The following is a 20,191-nucleotide window of genomic DNA, read 5'->3' on the forward strand; positions in this document are numbered from 1 at the left end:
CTAACTAACTCCACCCTAAATCACTGCAGAATGTAATCAGAAAGACAAAGATACTCATTTTGAGCCTTGATATGCCAGCACATACATAGTAAGACACATATTTCAAAGAAAGAGTAACATACAAACACAAAAGAGCTGTCCTAACACAGTGACTTTGATGTGGATGTGAAATGAGCCGCTGAGGTGCAGAAAAAAATAGTTGCCATTATGTGTCATCCCCAAGTAGAAATATCTGTGTCCTTTTCTGTTTGTATCGGAAGAGATTTCAAGTCAGCATGAGAATTCTATTTGGAATTATTCGAAAACCAATAATCAATTATTTCTTCAATCAATTTGAAGAAGAGGAAATTATTTTTCATCTAAAGGTGAATTTCATTTCCTTTTGCTAGAAAAGGTTGGCAATGATGTGATTTTTACTTAGTAACGTAAGATTAATTGTAGTACCCATCAGGTACATGTCAGTACATGTCAGGCTGGTATCTATATACCTATGTTCATTCTAAGTCATGTTGAAATTATCTACTTCCCTCTCTCCAGCATTCAGCTATGGCTGAGATTTTTTTTTCATGAATGACAGCATCTCAAATTTCAGCTATATTGTTCTCTTCTCACCCAGGACAACTCTTGAGAAAGAGAACAGTATGTGGAATACTGCATGTAAAAGATTTCTGCACACGGAAAAAAACTACTCTGACATACCAGGGGCATTAGGAGATATATGAGTAAACAGGGAAACGAAACTAACATTTATTGACTGCCTCGTTATGTATCAGGTAGTGAAGGAGGCATTACATACATTATTTTGTGACGCAGCAGAAGTGCCTGGTACATTTCTGCTTCTTGCTTACAAATCTTTATTTAATTTTAAATCCAGCTATTGTATAGTGTTCGAAGCCTGATCCCTGAAGGTAGGACTAGTGTTTGTGGTAGTCCGTGGTCTTCTGGGTATTGTTTTGGTTTAGTCATAGATTTCATTAATAAATTTATTTATGCCCTCCACTAGGTACACAACTGAGCCTGAGTCATTTAAGAATTCTCTTTTGAGCCAGAAGGAACTTTAGTTTTTACTCAAAGATATAACTTTATGATGTAAATACACATTTGAGGGACTACAGAAGTAAAACATCCTATTAGTAATGCAGTTTACTCATTTCCACATAGAGAATTATTAGTTAATTTTAAACCCTTATAGATTTTAGGTTCAGGAAAGTTCTGGCGCCTTGACATGGTCACATCAAAAAGCAGATACAACTGTCAGAGATAAGAGATATTTGAAAAACTTTTAAAATGTTTTTTATCTGTAGTATTGTCATTTTTTTAAGTATAAGAAAAGTTCAGAATCAAGTCCTATAGTGGAACATTTGAGAAAACAAGGACTACAGCTGTAAAAGGATACACAGTTCACAGCTTCAGAAACTCTTATTAAGAGAAAAATAGTGCATTAAGAATAGTTTTCAGTCATTTCAGTATGTACGTGAAGAATTGGATGGATATGAAGTTAATCTGGCTATAGAATATCATCTCATACTGGAGATGAATGAATACTGGAATTGATTTAGCTGAACAACAGGAACTGGAACGTTTGTTTATTCACTCTGGGCAGATACTTAATACATACCTACACGTGCCAGGTAGCATACCAGACAGTGGGCACAGGAAGAGTTACGGTCAAGTTGGAGACAGACAGACAGGAAAATAAAACCAATATACAGAAGAGTGGCCGCTATTACAGTTGAGTCTGGTCTCCAGGGATCAGTGTTTGAACATTACACAAAAATTTAATTTAAAAAAAATTAAATATTTGTAGCATGCTGCAGGAAATAACGTAGGTAATGCCTGCCCCACGTAATAAGTGTCATCACTTGAGGTATGATTAGCCATGCCAAGAATCATGTATGGGAATGAAGAGCTCTGACTGAAGGAATTAAGAAGAATTCATAGCAGAGGGACATTTGAATAAGCTTTAAGAAGTACATAGACTTTTAAGGTGAATAAGAAGAAAAGAAATTGCAGGCAGAAGCAGCTGAGTACTAAAGGCAAAAGGGCACGGTGTTTTAGAAAATGCTTAAGAGTTCAAAGTGGAAGTGGTTGGCAAGTAGGCTGAAAAGACGTGTGTTGCTGAGAATTTGAATTTAGCTGTTAGGCAGAGACCACCAACTTCTTTTTTAAAGGGTAGTGACATTGGTTTTGTATTTTAGAAAGATAATTCTGTAAGCATGTGGAGGAGGAACTAGACAAAAAAGAGATTGGTAGCAGAAAGACCAATTAGAGTGACTTTGCATGAACCCAGTAGAGAAATAGCAAAGATTGAATTAAGCAAAGCTAATGGTCGTTGAGGAGTGGGGCTGAGGTGCAGGCGTCCACGGTACAGTTGAGAGAATTAAATCATCTCGGCTGCTAACTTCTGTGAGGATGCTTTCACTGTCCTGGTCAGGATGGAAGCTACATTTAAATGGTGTTGAAGAGTAATTAGAGACTCTTTGAGGATGAATTGACCATTCATTTCAAGAATTTGAGAATGAAGTAAAGTAGGAAGGTAATGTGAATGTTTTAGGAAAGGTTTTATTTTTAGTATGAATGTGATGAATAAACTTAGAGGAGGTTAATGAGTTCCATTTTAAACATGGCGAATTTGAGTTTCCTGTGGGACTTTCAAAGGCAGTTGTCCAGTAGGCATTCATCAGTGGGTCTGGTGATCAGCAAGAGAGCATAGGACACAGAGATTGGGGAGTCATCGATGTACAGATGTAGTTGAAGCCATAAAAGTAGTAAAGATTGACCAGGGAAAGGGGGTAAAGGCCTAGGAAGAGATTCCTGATGAATACTAACAATGTAAGGGATTCATTCATTCATTACGTCAACCAAAGTATATTGAGCACCTGCCATGGGCCAGGTGCACTTTTTGCCCTGAGGATATAGCATAAGTGACAGTCAAGGGTTCTGCCCTCATGAAGCTGACATTAGGATGGGATTGTTGGGGGTGGGATGTGGAGTGTGGCCAGGGGGAAGGGGGAAGTGGAAGGACAGACAATCACATCTGAACACATGTGATAAATTCAAATGGTTAGTCTCCTAAGGTAACAATTACTTGGAAATTAATTGGGAGATTAATTATGATTATTTATGAGAAGTATGAGCAATGACTTAGTATCTCCAAGTGTTGTATCAGATAACTATGCTTTTGAAATGTTTTGATCAACCTTATTGAGGTATAATTTACATACAATAAAGCACACCCATTTTAGTTATACAGTTTGATGAGTTTTGAAAAATGTATATCACCATGTAACTACAACCGCAGTCAAGATGGGAATATTTCTATTACTGTAGAATATTCCCCGGTGCCTCTTTGTAGCCTGTTTTCCTTACCTCTCTGTGGCTGTGGGCAACCAGGATATCTTTTTTGTCACAAAGATTAGTTGTGCCTAAAATTTCATAAAAATTGAATCATCCAGCATGAACAGTTTTGTTTCTGGCTTCTTTCACTGGCTGTAATGTTTTTGAGATTGTCCATGTTGTATATATCAGTAGTTTGTTCCTTTGTATTGCTAAGTACTAGTCCATTGTATGATGTACACCACAAATTATTTATCAGTTTATCTGCTGATGGACATTTGAGTTGTTTTCAGTTTGGGGCTATTATGAATAAAGCTGTTTGTGAACATTCATGTCCAAGATTTTGTGCAGACATGTTTCCAGTTCTCTTGGAAAAATACCTCAGAGTGAAATTCCTGGGTCACATGGTAAGTATACATACAAGCTTACAAGAAACTATCAGATTCTTTTTCAGTGTGTTGTATCATATTACATTCCTACCAGCGCTGTATGAGGGTTCCATACATTGATATGATCAGTTTTATTCTGTGAAGGGTACAGTGGTATCTCACTGATATTTTAATTTGTATTTCCCTGATGACCAATAATATGCACTTCTTTTCTTGTGCTTGTTGGCCAATTATATATCTTTGTGAAATTTCCACATCTTTTTCCCAGTTTCTGGTTGTGATTTTTTAAAATAATTGCATCATCAGAGTTCTTTATACATTCTGGATACAAGCCCTTTCTGTTGCAGATATTATCTCCCCGCCTGTGACTTTTCTTTTCATTATCTTAATGGCATCTTTTGTAAAGTGGAAAAGAAGATTTCAATTTTGATGAAGTTCAAGTTTACATTTTTTTTTCCCCAGAAACTACACCTTTTTGGTCCTATCTAAGGAATTTTTGACTACCCCCAGGTTGCAAAGATTTTCTCTGATTTTTTTCTATACATTTCGTAGTTTGTGCTTTTATGTTTAATGCTGATATCTATTTAATTTTTTGTGTATGGTATGGGTGAGACTTGAAGCCTATTTTTCCCGTAGGATAACCAGTTGTTTCTGCACCATATATGTAATGTGTTGTTTTACTCTAGCTGCTATTAAGCTATTCTGTTCATCTTTGGTTTCACCAGTTTGGCTGTGCTATGTCTAGGATTGTTTTTAATCCTGCTTGGGATTCATTTAGCTTCTTAGATTAAGATGATGTTTCTCACTAGTTTCGAAAAGTTTTTGGCTAGTTTTTTCAAAAAATTTTTTTGGCCCTTTTCTCTTTCCTCTCCTTTTGGGACTCCAATTACATGTATGTTGGGCCTCTTGATATTGTCCTTCAGGTCTTCGAGACTCTGTTTATTTTTCTCCATCTTTGGATTGTGTAACTTCCGTTGATCTATTTTCAGATTTACTGACTACTTTCTCTGTCCTCTCCAATTTGCTGTTGAGCCCATGTAATAAATTTTTCACTTCAGTTATTATATTGTTTTAATCTAATGTTTCTATTTGGTTCTTTTTTTTTTTTTTTCTGTTTCTTTGTTGTGATTCCATATCCGTATAGTCATTGACAACACATTTTTAAAAATTATTTGAACATCTTTATAATAGCTGCTTTGAAGTCTTTGTCATCTAAACCCAACATCTGGGCCCATTAGGAGTCAGTTTCCTATTGACCACCTTATTTATGAATATGCTTCATTTCCATTTCTATGCATGTCTGTAATTTTTGTTTGAAAAATGGACATTGTGGATAATATGTTATAGCAACTCTGGATCATCTTTTCTTTTGTAGATTATTGTTTTTCTTTTTGTTTTTGGTCTAGTATTCAGTTAAGTTGCCTGGACTAAAATTTCAAGCTTTGCCTCCACCGTGGTGATATCCCTCAGCTGACATTTCCACTTAGTTTTTTCAGCTTCCAACTGCAGCCTTTCCTCTTGCAGTCTTTCTGTGCCTACCTAATTATTTGGGCACATTTAGGCTCAGATTTTGGAGCTCACCCTTTGCATTTCCTAGCTTCTAGCATTCCCCCCACAACCCCCAATTTTCAGCTGATCTGCCAGCCCATGTCCTCTGATACTTCAGGCTCGTAAAGCTTTAGCTTTCTGTCATTTGAGCTGTGTGCACCTGAGGGACTGCACTCAATCAAAAAAGTGTCAGACTTTTAGATCTTAACAGACTTCTCCCTGGTTTCTGCCTATTTCTACGTCAGGTCTTCTAGTGTCTTTCCTGTACATGTAAAGTTTTGTAGTTAGCAGGGATTTGGGTAGAGTTTATATTCAGATTTAGTGTTTCACCACGTCTGCTGCTACCTCATTTCTAGAATTTCTTCCCTCAGTGACCAGCTCATCTGCCACCCCTAAGTTCTTTCCACTGCTGTCTCCAACTGGTAAGACTGCAGTTTTCTACCAATAGAATTACAGGAAGCAAGGAATGCCCTCAGGCAAAAAAAAAGCCATAAACTCACAATTCTTACTCCATATCGTTTTGGTCTTTTAAGGGAAAACTCTGCCCTGATGTCTGCCTGCTTTTCATCACATTCCACTGTCTTCAGATATTTTATTTTGTCTACATCGTGTATTGTTATCTGCAAGAGGCTTTGTCTGGTGAATTTATACTGCCATTACCAGAAACTGGAACACAACCAGTTGTTTTTAAATACCACTGAATACACCCATTAATTAATTAATCACTTAATTACTAACTGGCCATCTTGACATCTGTCCTAAGCAGATAATTCAAAATATGGGAAAGCTACAAGGATACTTTGTCATTGGATTTAGGGCCCACTCTAAATCCAGGATGATCTCAACTTAATTATATCTGCAAATATCCTACTTCAAATAAGGTCACATTTAAAGGTACTAGAAATTAGGACTTGAACATATCTTTTGGGGGCCACTATTGAACTCACTGCATATTTATTGCTTTCTTAAATTGGTATATTTATTGCTTTCATCAAATTTGGGAAATTTTTGGCCATATTTTCTTCAAATAAATTTTTTGCTACCTTTTCTCTCTCCTCTCCCTCCATTTACATGCGTTTTTTATATTGTCACAGAGAATCCTGAGGCTTTTATTCATTAAAATTTTTTCTGAACTTCAGATTTTATCATTTCTGTGTATCTATAAGTTCTATATGTCTTTCATCCAGTGATTTTTTTTTTTCTTACTTTGGGTATTGTATTTTCATTTCTAGACTTTCCATATGGTTCTTTTTAGTTTCTGTTTCTCTGCTGATATTTCCTATTCATTCATTTATTTTAGACATATTTTCCTTTACATCCTTGAAAATAGTTATAATAGGTTCTTTAAACACCTTTTATGTTCATTTCAACATCAGATATATTGGATTCAGTCTTTATTAATTGCCTTTTCACTTGAGTATGTGTCAGGTTTTCCTGTTTATTCTAGATCAAGTAATTTTGGATTGCATCTTGACTGTTGTTAATGGTACATTATAGAGACTGGGTTCTGTTACATTCCTCTGCATACTTTGAGTTTTGTTTTCTGAGACCCTTAACCTGGATGGACTCAGACTCCAAACTTTGTCTCATATTGAACTTTCTCTTCTTTTGGCTTCTGGGATAGTAGCCTCTCTTGGTTTTCCATAACTTCTCTGTCAAAGAAGAACCTAACAGAATTGGCTTTTAGGTGGTTACTGCTCCCTGTTAGAAGAGTTTCAGTGGAAACTTTCTGTAATAAAGTGAATGTGGGGTGTGGGGGGCGTTGAGTTAGTAACAGCAGTACTTTCCTAGAGTTAAAATAGAAATAGCTAAAAAATAATCTGTCATAGGTGGTGTTTGCTACCAATTTGGATTTGCAGTTTAAGCAGCAACCTATTCCCTCTTACCTTTTGCAAACCAGTAGCATTTATTGTTATTTCTCGGTTCAAGTTTCTTGGTCCCCATTGGTAGGCTTCCCAGGTATAGGCCTATATTACACATTTTTTTCTCCCTAAAACTCTAACTTAAAGAGGAACCTTTAACTTCTCTTTTTCATGGTGCTTTGGATATTATAATTTTCTAGGCTTTTATGCTTGACAAAATTTTTTCTGCAACCTTTTTACTTCCCATATCAGAGATAGAAAGTACCACATTGCTCAGTGACTTAATTTTTCTAATTAAGAGATAATTTAGTCTCCACTGATTCCCTTCTCTTGTGTTTGAAGATTCTTTTAGTATAAAATTCTGATATGCATAGAAAAGTTTGTTTATTATCTCCTCTAATAGCCTCTTGGCTTCTTTCAAGTCTCCTTTATTCTGAAGCACTAAAGGTTTTCTCTCCTACTATAAATGGCCTCTAAAAAATAATTTTAGACTTAGAGAAAAGCAGAAAAATACTACAGAGTTTGATGTTAACAATTATATAACCATAACATAAATTTGTCAGTACTAGGAAATTAATGATGACATAATACTATTAACTAATCTACAACTCTTATTCAGATTTTGTCAGTTTTCCTACTAATGCCATTTTTCTGGTCCAGGGTCCAGTCTAGGATCCCACACTGCATTTAGTTGTGATGCTTCTTAAGTCTCTTCCAATCAATAACAGTTCTTTAGTCTTTCATGATTTTGACAATTTTGAATAATATTGGTTACTTATTTTGTAGACTGTTCTTGAATTTGGGTTTTTCTGATGTTTTCTCATTATTTGATTGAGGTTGTGCATTTTGGTAAGAATATCACAGAAGTGATGTGCCCTTCTCAGTGCCTTATATGCTCAGTTTATAATTGTCTTAAATAATTCCTCTACATATATAAGAACCACATCAGACAGTGTTATAATTTTAGCTTCAAATATCAAACATAATTTAGAAAATTCAAGAAAAGAAAGTCTATTGTGTTTACCAACATTTTTACTACTTTCTGTGTTCTTTCTTTCTTCCCAGTGGAGTTCCAAGATTCCTGCTTTTATCATTTCCCTTCTGTTTCAAAAACTTACTTTAGCCATTCTTTTAGGGTAGGTAAGCTGGTAACATACTCTCAGTTTCCATTCACTTGAGAATGTTTTACATTCCCTTTCATTGTTTAAGGATATATTTGCTGGATATAAAATGATGGGTTGACAGTTTTTTTAGTGCTTAAAAAACGTTGTTCCAATTCCTCTGGCCTCCATGGTTTCTGTTGAGAAACTACTGTCAAATTGTTTTACCTCTATAGGTCACTGCTTCCAGGATAGCAGTTTAAATTTTAAAAGTTTGATTATGATGTGTCTTGGCATGGGTTTCTCTGTGTTTATCACATTTGGAGTTTGTTCACCTTCTTGAAGCTGTAGGCGTATTATATCTTTTACCCAAATTTGGTAAATTTTCAGCCATTATTTCTTCAAATTCTTTTTTAGCTGCAATCACTATCTCTTCTCCTTCTGGGACTCTGATGACGCAAATATTAGATCTTTTGCTGTGGTCCCACATGTTTTTGAGACTCTGTTCATTTTTCCTCAGTCTGTTTTCTCTCTTGTCCAGATTGAGGAATTTCTATTTTTCTATCTTCAAGTTCACTGATTCTTTCCTCTGTTCTCTCCATTCTGTTGTTAAGCCCATCCATTGAGTTCATTTTGGTTTTTAGGTTCTAAAACTTCTGTTTTGTTCTTCTTATATCTCTGTTTCTTTGGTGAGATTATACTTTTTTTTCATTTGTTTCAGGTATGTGTGTCATTGCTTTTTGAAGCATTTTTATGATAGCTGCTTTAAAACACTTGTCAGATAAGTATAACAACTATGCTGTCTTGGTGTTGGCATCTCATGATTGTCTTTTCTCATTCAAGTTGAGATTATTCTGGTTCTTGATATAATGAATGATTTTCTGTTGAATCTTGGACATTATGGGTATAATAAGTCTCTGTATCTTATTTAAATCTTCTGTTTCAGTAAGCCTCCTCTGGCAGTATGCCAAGTTGGGTATTGGAGTGCTGCCTTTTTACTACCAGGCATGGGTAGAAGTTCATTTTCCCCACTTAGCCTCTGTTGACAACCTGGTGGGAGGAAGGGGACTTGTTACAGATGGATGGTGTGGAAGTCCTGACCCTCCACCATGCCCCTCCTGATACCACTCCAGTGAGAAGGGGTAGGGTGCCTAACATCACCAGATAAAGTTGAAAAGCCTGGGAATCCAGCAGGCATGAAAGTCTTGACTCCTCATTCAGCCTTCTGTGTCATGTCATCACCTTAGTAGGGGAATTGGGTTACCTTATTCCAGTCTGGCAAGAGTGGAAGTCTAGGCTCCCCAGTTGACGTTTGCTGATGGGGGTGAGGATGCGGAGGTGTGCCACTTTTTATTGGTGTTTGACTGGAGGAGGGCAGTTATTGTCTAAACATTTTCTCTCTTGCTTACGTTATTCCTTTTCTGACCCTTTGGTTAGAGAGAGCAGGCTTTCTTGCGGCTTTTGTTCCTATACCCACTGACATTTCCAGGGTGCTAACTATTCTAGCACCCAGTCCAGGATAAATAAGACAAAAAGAGTCATGTACCACAATGTTCACTGCAGCTCTATTTATAATAGCCAGGACATGGAAGCAACCTAAGTGTCCATCAACAGATGAATAGATAAAGAAGATGTGGCACATATATACAATGGAATATTACTCAGCCATAAAAAGAAATGAAATTGAATTACTTGTAGCGAGGTGGATGGACCTAGAGACTGTCATACAGAGTGAAGTAAGTCAGAAAGAGAAAAACAAATACCATACGCTAACACATATATATATGGAATCTAAAAAAAAAAAAAAACAGTCCTGAAAAACCTAGGGGCAGGACAGGAATAAAGATGCAGACCTACTAGAGAATGGACTTGAGGACACGGGGTGGGGGAAGGGTAAGCTGGGACGAAGTGAGAGAGTGGCATGGACATATATACACTACCAAATATAAAATAGATAGCTAGTGGGAAGCAGCTGCATAGCACAGGGAGATCAGCTCGGTGCTTTGTGACCACCTAGAGGGGTGGGTAGGGAGGATGGGAGGGAGACACAAGGAGGAGGAGATATGGGGATATATGTATATGTATAACTGATTCACTTTGTTATAAAGCAGAAACTAACACACCATTGTAAAGCAATTATACTCCAATAAAGATGTTAAAAAAAAAAAGACACGTTCCAACAGGAAAAAAAAAGTTATTTATTTGCAAAGCCTGTAGATTTTAATGATTTTTTTAAAAAAATATTTATTTATTTATTTATTTTAGTTTTGGGTGTGTCGGGTCTTAGTTGCGGCACATGGGATCTTCAGTGCTGCGTGAAGGATCTTTCGTTGCAGTGCACGGGCTTCTCTCTAGTTGTGGCATGCCGGCTCCAGAGCACATGGACTCTGTAGTTGTGACTCGCTTGTGCGCTCAGTAGTTGCAGGGCGTGAGCTTAGTTGCCCCGTGGCATGTAGGATCTTAGTTCCCCAATCAGGGATCGAACCCATGTCCCTGCATTAGAAGGCGGATTCTTAACCACTGGACCACCAAGGAAGTCCCAAGCCTGTAGATTTTAATGCAGTTTGTAAATGGATGTGTGTGAGTGTATCAAAGCATGAGTACATACTATATAAAAGAGGGAGGCTTTTTTTCTGGTAGATGTTTAATCGACTTAAAAATCACCTAGTGTTTTCTTTTGCTGGAAGTGTAAAACTAAAATAACTATATTTGTGTGTGTGTGTATATATATAATTTACATCTTAATTAGCTGTCTCCTTAGACCTTCACTGGCATAGTCAATGGAAACAGAAAAGCAGTGAACAAAAATTTAGGATCTGTGCCATGTACAAACTCATCACTTAAAGTTAGAATGCAGTTATCTTCCTTAACAATCCTGGCAGCACATCTGTTGTTGGATTTGTTAGACAGTTTTTATCTGTTACTTATACTAGAAATAAATCAGTATATCACTGGTAGATTTTGTACAGCAAATATAGGCATGTAATTTTCAAAGCTTTTCCTGAGCATGGAATTTCCAAAAGAGAGAAAAGATAATTACAAGTTGAGTCTCTGTCTGTATAATGTGATTTCATTCATTCACTTGTCCCTTTAGAGGCATTAATGTGACAAGCATATTGCATGCAGAGTAAAACAGATTACTCATACAGTTAAAACACTCAATACATGACTGAGCATGTTAAATATATGTTTACATTTTAGTTACAAAGGACTTGCCTTTAGTTATGAAAAGGATTGGGGAAAGAAGCTTTAGGGAAAGTCAGTGACATTATCCTAATGTAATATTATTCTTCATAATTAGACATCATGTCATATCTTTTATTGTATTATTATGGGATGTGTTATTCTAATAATAAGACTAATATTTACTTTAATGCTAACCATAAGCCAGGCAGTGTTCTAAGTGCTTTTCATGGAGAAATGCCTTTTATTTTTTATTTATTTATTTTTATTTATTACTTAAAAACTAATTCGATAATTATCAATAGATAATAACATAGATTTGTACTGTTGCCCGTAGTTAACCCAAATGAGTAAGATGGTTTACACGTTCTCAAGTCATCTAAAAAAGTAGTTAAGAAATGTTTAATACCAGTTTACCCTACTTACTAGTGTAATATTTGTCAAGCAGTATTGTTTTGTGCTTTTGCCAAGAATATGCTGATTTTCATGTTAATAAAGATTTAGGTCTTTTGTATAGCTAGTGCGCAGGCTCTGCAAGAATCAAGCATGTTTTGAGTATCGTAAGATCTAGTACTAAACTGTTGCCCTTTAGCTCCGTGCTGTCCTTACCCCTCCTTGCAGGGCTTCTATGCAGTAGCTACAATGTGATCCCTGCCTGTTGCTGTGGCGTAAACCCCTGAACCTGAGGTGTGCTAATCAGGCATGTTTTCTTGATACAGTGATTGTGTTCTCACATGTGAATGTACAGGCCTTTATCTTTCCTTAAGGATCTAATGAGGAGCTTTCTTTAAACATGGATCTTTTTCACACCCTCTTCATTTTTGTCCCACAGGGGGTGACCGTTAAAAACATCTAACAGACAAGCAGTTAACCAGTTCCCTGATGAGATTAGTAAAATACTTAGTAGTCCTGCAACATCAGGGAATTTCTCAGCCCTGCAGGAAACAATTTGATTCAACTGTTTTTGGAGGTAGGGGGAAGGAAATTTAAATTTTCATTTGAATGGCCCCCTCATGTTTTCAGATGGGCATGAAAAAAATTCACACATGTAGCTTTTCATGTAAATTATTTTAAAGCTTATAGCATTTTTCTTTATTTCCTTTCTTTTTTTTTAAGGAATGGGATTATTTATTCAGATCAAGTCAAGATTTGCCATTTAAACAAAACATCGCAAATTGAGTGAGCTTTGAATTCTTTATTTTTAAGTTATCTGAATAGCTGAAGTGATTTGTATCTCTCCCTTCAAGAAGAAGAAATCTCTAGACAGGCAAAATCATGATCAGAATGTGCAATTATAGCATCTCATCTGGGTTTAGGTGATTACAAATCAAACTAGGGAACTTATTTTAAAATAAAAATTATTATAGATTTGCAAATTTCAAAGGAAGCCCCGTTATTTAATTTACATATATTGAAATTTCTGACCCATCTTTCAGTGGAATAATTTTTGTAAGTTCCTGAGAAAGAAATGAAATGTCAATTTGCTCTGGTTGATGGTGTTTTAAATCCGGAGCAAGTGCTGCAACAGTATACAAAATCAAGATTAGTTGCTTACATTTTAGAGTATGAAAGATAGCAAAATGATATGATTCATAAACAATAAATCTTAAAGTCAACATAGGAGATGACTTTTGTAATCTTCTAAAATTATTCAGTTTTCTTTCATCAAAATCAAGGTCCATGACATTGTATATTGGAAATTTTAGGGCCATATTTGTAGAAACACTGCTTTGTTGTAGCAGAAATATTTCACCCATCAATCCTGAAGATTTGTGATTTATAGAATGTAATGGAGTTTTATTACCCTAATGGTTTTAGCCTAGAGTTCTAAGATTCCTGGCTTCTGCTGATGCTTTGAATCATAGGAAGCATTTCTCGATTTAGAAGGATGAATTTTAAAATGTCATTCACACATTTCTTTTTTTGACATTCACAATTTTATGAACTCTAATGTTTTTATGTCCAAGAAGAAAATAAATGAGGAGCCATATCAAACTTGTTTTTATGAGGGATTGATTGTGTAAAGTATGATTCTTTCTTAAGGCTTTTTACCTATATATTATTAATTTTTGTTTAATTTGAAATTGTGTCCTCAAACAGTAGTTTCCTATATTTTTTTACATATTTTTATCTGTTTGGGGGGTACAGTTTCAGTGCAGTGGGGGGATAAACATGGAATGACTGTTTCTCTAGTCGCCACTTTCCCCCGTGCTCTGTCAAATCTCCCATTCATGTTTCTTTATATCTTTGGCAAATCCCATAGTTTTCTAGTTACCTTCAGTTTTAAAAAATCTAGTCCAGTTCACCGTAAAACTCCAAGCTCATGTGCCCCCATTGCCAGCCAGTTGTTTTGGCTCAAGACACGTAGGGGAAGGAGGGTATACAGGGATTTTCTTTTTGTTATCCTCTCACTCCAGCACCTTTGAATATTTGTGCTTAGTGGGGTAGGAGCTTGATCTGCTTCTGAGACATTTTCCTCCACACTCTACCTCTGTTTCATGGCCTAGTTACTCCTCTGATGTTGGAAGCCTGAGAGGGGGACTAGGGGAGGGGAGGGTGCCGCCCTTAGCCTGGTTTCATCCATTGCTGGCTTCCACATAGCTGATGTTCATCTTTTTTTTTCTTCATTTTTCTTTATTGAAGTATAGTTGCTGTGCAATATTATGTAAGTTGCAGGTGTGCAATAGAGTGATTCACAATTTCTAAAGTTTATACTCCGCCTGTAGTTATTGTTGATGATTTTCTTGAAGCAGTGTCTAGTTTCTCCCAGTTCCCTCTGTCCCTGAAGGGCAGCCATGTTTCCTTCGGGCTTTACCAGTGGTGCATGCCCCTGGCCCCGCTGTTGGTAGGTGTCACTTTGCTTGGCCTGAGTAGCCCCTTGGCTTCTGCTGAGACACTTTTTCATTCCCTCCAAGGGCCATGGGGATCTACGTGAGCATCTTCCTTCATCCTTTTTTGTTTTCAGGGATACTATGTGCCTAGGGCTCCTTCAACAAGCTCTCAGATATCTCCAAACTCAGTCTCTATATTTTCATCTGCTTCCAAATGGCTAGGGACATACATCAGACTCGGTCAAGATTTCTTTTCAGTGGGGACCTGTAGGTTCAATTCTCAGCAAACCTACTGCCAGGGGACGGAATTTGTCTCCCTTTCATATAGGTACTCCTCATCTCTGTCAGCTGTTTTCTTAGAGCTGCCCCACTCACAGGAAATACTGTATTCCTCATAAGGCCGACAGCCAAATGATCCCCTCCCACTCACCTGCCTTTTCCTAGTGCCTCTTTGTATTCTTTATGGTTGGACCAGTTCTGCTGACTATGAACAAGTAGGTGGGAAGAGAGAATAAGACCTGGCCCTAAATGTCAGCAGCTCTCTAGAGATCCTTTTGTTGTTGGCTGTGGGTCCTGGTGTCAGTTTTGGAGCAATAGGAAAAATCTCAGTGGGATCAGGTTCTTCTGTGAGTAAGAAAAAGCCCAGCGACTTAAACAAAATAGATGTATATTCTTCTCTCACATAAAGGTCCATAAGCTTGCAGTCTAGGGCCAGTGTCATGGTTCTGTTCCATGAACTCTTCAGGAACCCACGTTCCCTCCAACTCACCACTCTACCATCTCTAAATTTCGGCCCTTGGTCAAAGATGGTCATGTCCACATTTCCAAGCAGCAAAACAGGTGAAGGAGAGCAAAAGGCACACACCTGAAATCTCTTAAAAGTTTCCAGAAAGCTACCGCAGAATTGTCACCTACATTCTACTCAGTCATATGACTAATCAGAGCTACAAGGGAGCCTGGGAAATATCTTTATTCTGTGCCCAGCTAAGAATTACTGTGGAAAAATACTGGAGGACAGTTAGCAATCTCTGTCACATTTACTGGGTGCTGTGACATTTTCTTTGGAGCTGTGTGGAAACTTGCACCTTTGTATCTATCTTGTATGTATGAGTTCTACATGTACACTAATACTTAATGCCTGCACGATATATAATATAGGGTATTGCAGGCTCACAGTGAATTAGGAGAAAACTCAACTCTTTCAGTCACAGTATCCAAGCCACTGATGGAAATGAAGTTTGAAATTTATTTTTTGACTGGGATTGTCTTGTGCTATTTTTGTCCTTCCTAATTTTCATTTCTCTAGAAGAAAAAATAAAGCTGCAGTAAGTTGGCTGATATATGATTGTGTTCACTATCAATTTGGATATTTAGGAGAGTGTCGTGTCTTTCATACAGACTTTGAATTGATGTCAAAGGGTGATTATATTTTATTTTAAAATGCATGTTTTATGATAGCACTATATCAGACATAATATTTTAACTGTTCCATAAATGGTTGTGAACTGTATCTATTATAGCGTCACCATTGATTGGCTTTTGCATAAACCTGTTATGTGTTAAGTTTCATTTTCCCCCATCATATTTCACTGCTGCATAGTGAACAACAGGTCCACATTCTTGAACTCATACACACCGTGACCTTTTAATTTGCTCAGGAGGTACAGTGAATTCAAACTGTTGTCAAATCTTTTTCCCCAAAGTTAATTTGGAAAAAATATTTTTATAACAAAATCTTTAAAGTACTTTGGAAACAGAGCTTTGTAAGTTGGCTTGATTTGAACTCTAAACTACTTTTTATAGATTCCAGGAAGTTTCCCCACCTTCACGGACACTGATGGCCAATCTTAACAACCTTACTGGTTTAAAAATGTTGAATTATTAAACCATTAGACTAGGATTTATATCGTCGTTTTCTGTCAGATCCATATTATATGTATATATGTACATCTATAGGCATATTTTTATTAATTTATTACAAAAGCAACACTATTTTTACTTTATTAGCTTAGAATTAAACACTGCTTGAAAGAACTTTTTTGAAAGTAGATAAGTGGAAGAGTGGAAATTTTCCCAGTGGGCAGATGCACTCACACTTCCCCCACCACCCGCCCCCATTCCCTACGTCTGATAGAGGGTCTTACACGTGGTTTTAATAATGGTTGGTTGTATGTAACTAAAAGAAAAATGATATTATAGTAACTTTATTTTGATCTGCACATTTCAAATCATTTCAGTTTAATTCAATTTGATTATACCGTCAAAATTTCAAGCAGAGCATGAGGTAGTGAGATATATGTGTGTGTGTGTGTGTGTGTGTGTATTTAACAGTGATTTTATAGGGACTATAGTGTAGAATAGAAGAATGTCACTACCAATCAGGTGGCAATCACACACACATAGAGTCAAAGATGAGGAAAATTCAGGTTGACAAAGTTTCATTAGACTCAAAGGAACTTGACTTGTGCTTACCCTGGAGTCCTTTATACATTATGAAAAGTTGGACAAAAAAGATGGGTGTGACATTTAGTTGTGAGTTTTTCTACTGGTTATGCTAGTGTAGAGCACTCTGCAAAGCATTTTCCTAAACTCTCTTAAAACTACGCAAGTACTTAAAACGGAATTAATAGATTTTCCATAGATCTTCGAGTCCCAATAAGGTTTTAAATATTTGAATTGTGTTCTACATAAATTATTTGAATTTTTTCTTGAAAGCTAGAACCTTTGAAAAGGACCTGTTGCATCTGGCTCCCTCTTACAAGTGGTGTTCAGCAGATCTGCGTGTGTTCTGTTATAGGTTCACTACTGTGATAGACAAAGTGGCAAAGAGTGTGTGACCTGTCTGACATTAGCCCCTGTGCAGATGACTTTCCATGCTATTGGAAGCTCCACTGAAGCCAGCCATGACCAGGTATAATATGCCACTGCCATTTTGCTGCACTATGGCCCAGCTAAGAAATCAGAGACCATCAGAATGGAAGCTATGTGCACACGTATAGCTTTGCTTTCCCTAATACGTTAGCCACTAGGGCCATTTGCTAGACTTCTGAGAAATCAAGATTTTGTGTGTGTGTGTGTGTTGGGAAACCGATACCTTAGGAGATTTAAATTAGTTTAGACTTCCAGTTTGTGGTTCATTATTAATTTAAATATAGAATTCTCTTATAAGGAAGAAGTAATTGCCCTATGTTATTTTTATTTTTAGTAATTATATATGGAAAGAAGGGTCAGCAAAACAGTGTAGATAACACTGGAGTCTCACTATGATATATTCCTTTAGTGCTGTTGAAGAGAGTTTAGTGTTACGGAATATATGTAAAATAACCTTGCCATCAATTTACTCCTATAACTTGGGATATTATTAAAATGAAGTTCCAGTGTTGTTTTTACTTTTAAAGTTTTATGTCTGAAATAAAGCTAAAAATCCGAAAAGTATATTTTCTTAATAAACAAATTCCTTTGGTTGTTTAGATAACAGCTTGAGAATACATCCTGTTTATAATACATATTTTCAATTAAAATAATCATCAGATTAGACTAAACTAATGACCTAGGTCATAGAATTTCTAGTTTGGAGTCAAAATTAATAGACATACACAGTTTACTGTATGACTAACCAGCTGTGCTTTTTAAATTAACCATTTACATACAGAACAATCATAACCCACTTTCATATCCTTTTCCCAGTAAATTTGAGAATTCCTAATAGTCTTGCCTGATTCTCTTTTTCTTTCTATCTGAATAGTGCCCTTGCATGGAGAGAATAAAAGAGCATAATAGTGTAACTTCTCAAATACATAGTTTATTGTCCAGCCCAAACAGGAAAACAGTCTTAAGGGCATACCTCTCTAGTTCATGATGTCCCTGACATCATGGGTTTCCAATCATCATTTGATTGGTGGCAAGGTATTGTGGTGTTCCGGAAAGAACAACTAATTGGTCAAAACATCTGAGTTTTAGGAAGTAACCACAGCATATGTAAGCTACTACAGACAGCTACCTGGGTGGATTCTATCATCTCTTTGGGACTCTGTTTCCTAGGATGCTACGTGAGGGAGTTGAGTTAGTTGACCTGCAAGATTCATTCCAGTGCTACCATTTTATGATTCTATAACGGATCTTCCTGCTCTTGGTTGAATGAGCCCAACCAGTAATAAACAGTTAATAGCATGTCGATCTGGGAAGCAGCTTAGACGTCTCTCCAGTGCTTCTCAGGGTTTTGCACTGATGTGTGCTCCAGCTGCAGAAGAGAGTACAGCAGGGCTCTGAGGGACAGGGGCTAAACTAGCTAACAGAAAGTATTACGTTTCCCTGTATAAAACTATAAATGAGCTATATGCCAGGTGCTGAGGACATGGTAAGAATGTTAGGCATGGTTCCTGCTCCCATGGAGCTTACACTCCAGCACCTTTGAATAATTGGCAAGAAGTCTAGCTGCTGCTGTATCTAACTCTGTATCCACTCATGGCAGAAACAAATGGCAAGAGCGGCATGAGATAGCCATCCTGCAAAGGTCTCTCCTTAGGCAAAGCAATGAAAGCATTCTCAGAAACCCACACACCTGAGAAGAGCAACTCACTGTTAGCGGAGGTAGTTTATTGTTATGAAAGAGCACTGGACTGGGAATGGAGACTGGGATCGAACCCAGAGTTGCCAGGAACTAGCCGTGGGACCTTGTCTCTTCACCTCTTGGAACTTGGCTTCTTCATGAGTAAAATAATGAGACTGTTCAGCCTTGTGCCCAGACCATATGCCAAGGCACTCAAAAGTCCAGGGCTACAGTTAGCCCATATGGTGCTTTAACAAATTAGAAAAAAGGTACCTCTTCCTCAAAACATTTTACTGCTATCCAACAGAAAATTGTCATAATAGATAAATCCAGTCACTACGGTGTGAATGCCCTCCCCATCAAGGTGTGCAGTGCACAACCTGCACAACTGTACAAAATGGTCTTATTCTGCATCTATCTGGAGTGTCAATTACTCAATGGTAAGTAAATAAAGACATTTTTATATAAACTAGTTACAACTGCATTATAGATGACAAATTTGCATGAAATTTTAAGATGAAATAAAGAGACTTCCAGGATATGTGTCGATAATGGTCAAATGGGTGGATGGATAGATGGACGGATGAATGGAGCCATGACTAGAACGACCATCCTGTATATCAAACACTCTACTTTGGTGGCCTCAAGAGGTGCAAAGTGGGGGTGGTGGTGTAATCCATGCACCTCCCTTGTGCTTGGATCATTGGGTTCCCTGAGGAGAGCAGACACAAAGTAAACCTCTGCTCCACATCCTCTGGCTTTTCTACATTGTGTTGAAAATGTAGAAAAACTGAGGGTCTGTCTAAGCAAGAGTTACTCCTTCACCATACCAAAAGCATAAACTTGACCTCATAAGGTGGAAAAGATGGGCCACTGAATGCTTTCTCACCTGTTAATTTGTAAATACTAGAAAACAGGAAAGCACTTTAAAGCAAGAAAAATTACTGTTATTTAAAAGACATTATTTGAGCCACTGCAGTTGAACAAGAGAATAAGTATTCTGAAAAAAAAAAAGGATATGTAAAATTTAGAGGCAATTCTTCCTGTGAAACTCAGGTTGTTCTTATCTGTACAGAAAATGGAGGTGAGCAATGGAAGAACTCTCTAGGCTTGAACGTTTACAGCTTATCTTCTTTTTTTGGTGTTGGAGCTCCAAATGTTTATTTTAGGTTGACATTGTTGGCATCACCAAGTGTTAGTACAGTCTTCCCTCACTGTGATATTTTTTAATTTTTTAAAATTAATTTTTATTGGAGTATAGTTGATTTACAGTGTTGTGTTAGTTTCAGATGTACAGCAAAGTGAATCAGTTATACATAGGCGTATATCCAGTCTTTTTCAGATTCTATTCCCATATGGGTCATTACAGAGTACTGAATAGAGTTTACAGCTT

General features: G+C 37.0%; 1 protein-coding gene across 1 annotated transcript in view; it reads left to right on the plus strand.

Annotated features, from left to right (window-relative positions):
- Positions 1-20,191, plus strand: part of STAU2 (staufen double-stranded RNA binding protein 2) — a 286,094-nt gene that overhangs the window by 160,375 nt on the left and 105,528 nt on the right. The window contains exon 13 of the mRNA XM_082364073.1: positions 17,047-17,160. Coding sequence (XP_082220199.1) covers positions 17,047-17,160 — 114 coding nt within the window. The remainder of the gene's footprint in view (positions 1-17,046; positions 17,161-20,191) is intronic.

This window comes from Balaenoptera borealis (genome assembly GCF_965194805.1).
Source record: "Balaenoptera borealis genome assembly, chromosome: 17".
NCBI lineage: Eukaryota > Metazoa > Chordata > Mammalia > Artiodactyla > Balaenopteridae > Balaenoptera > Balaenoptera borealis.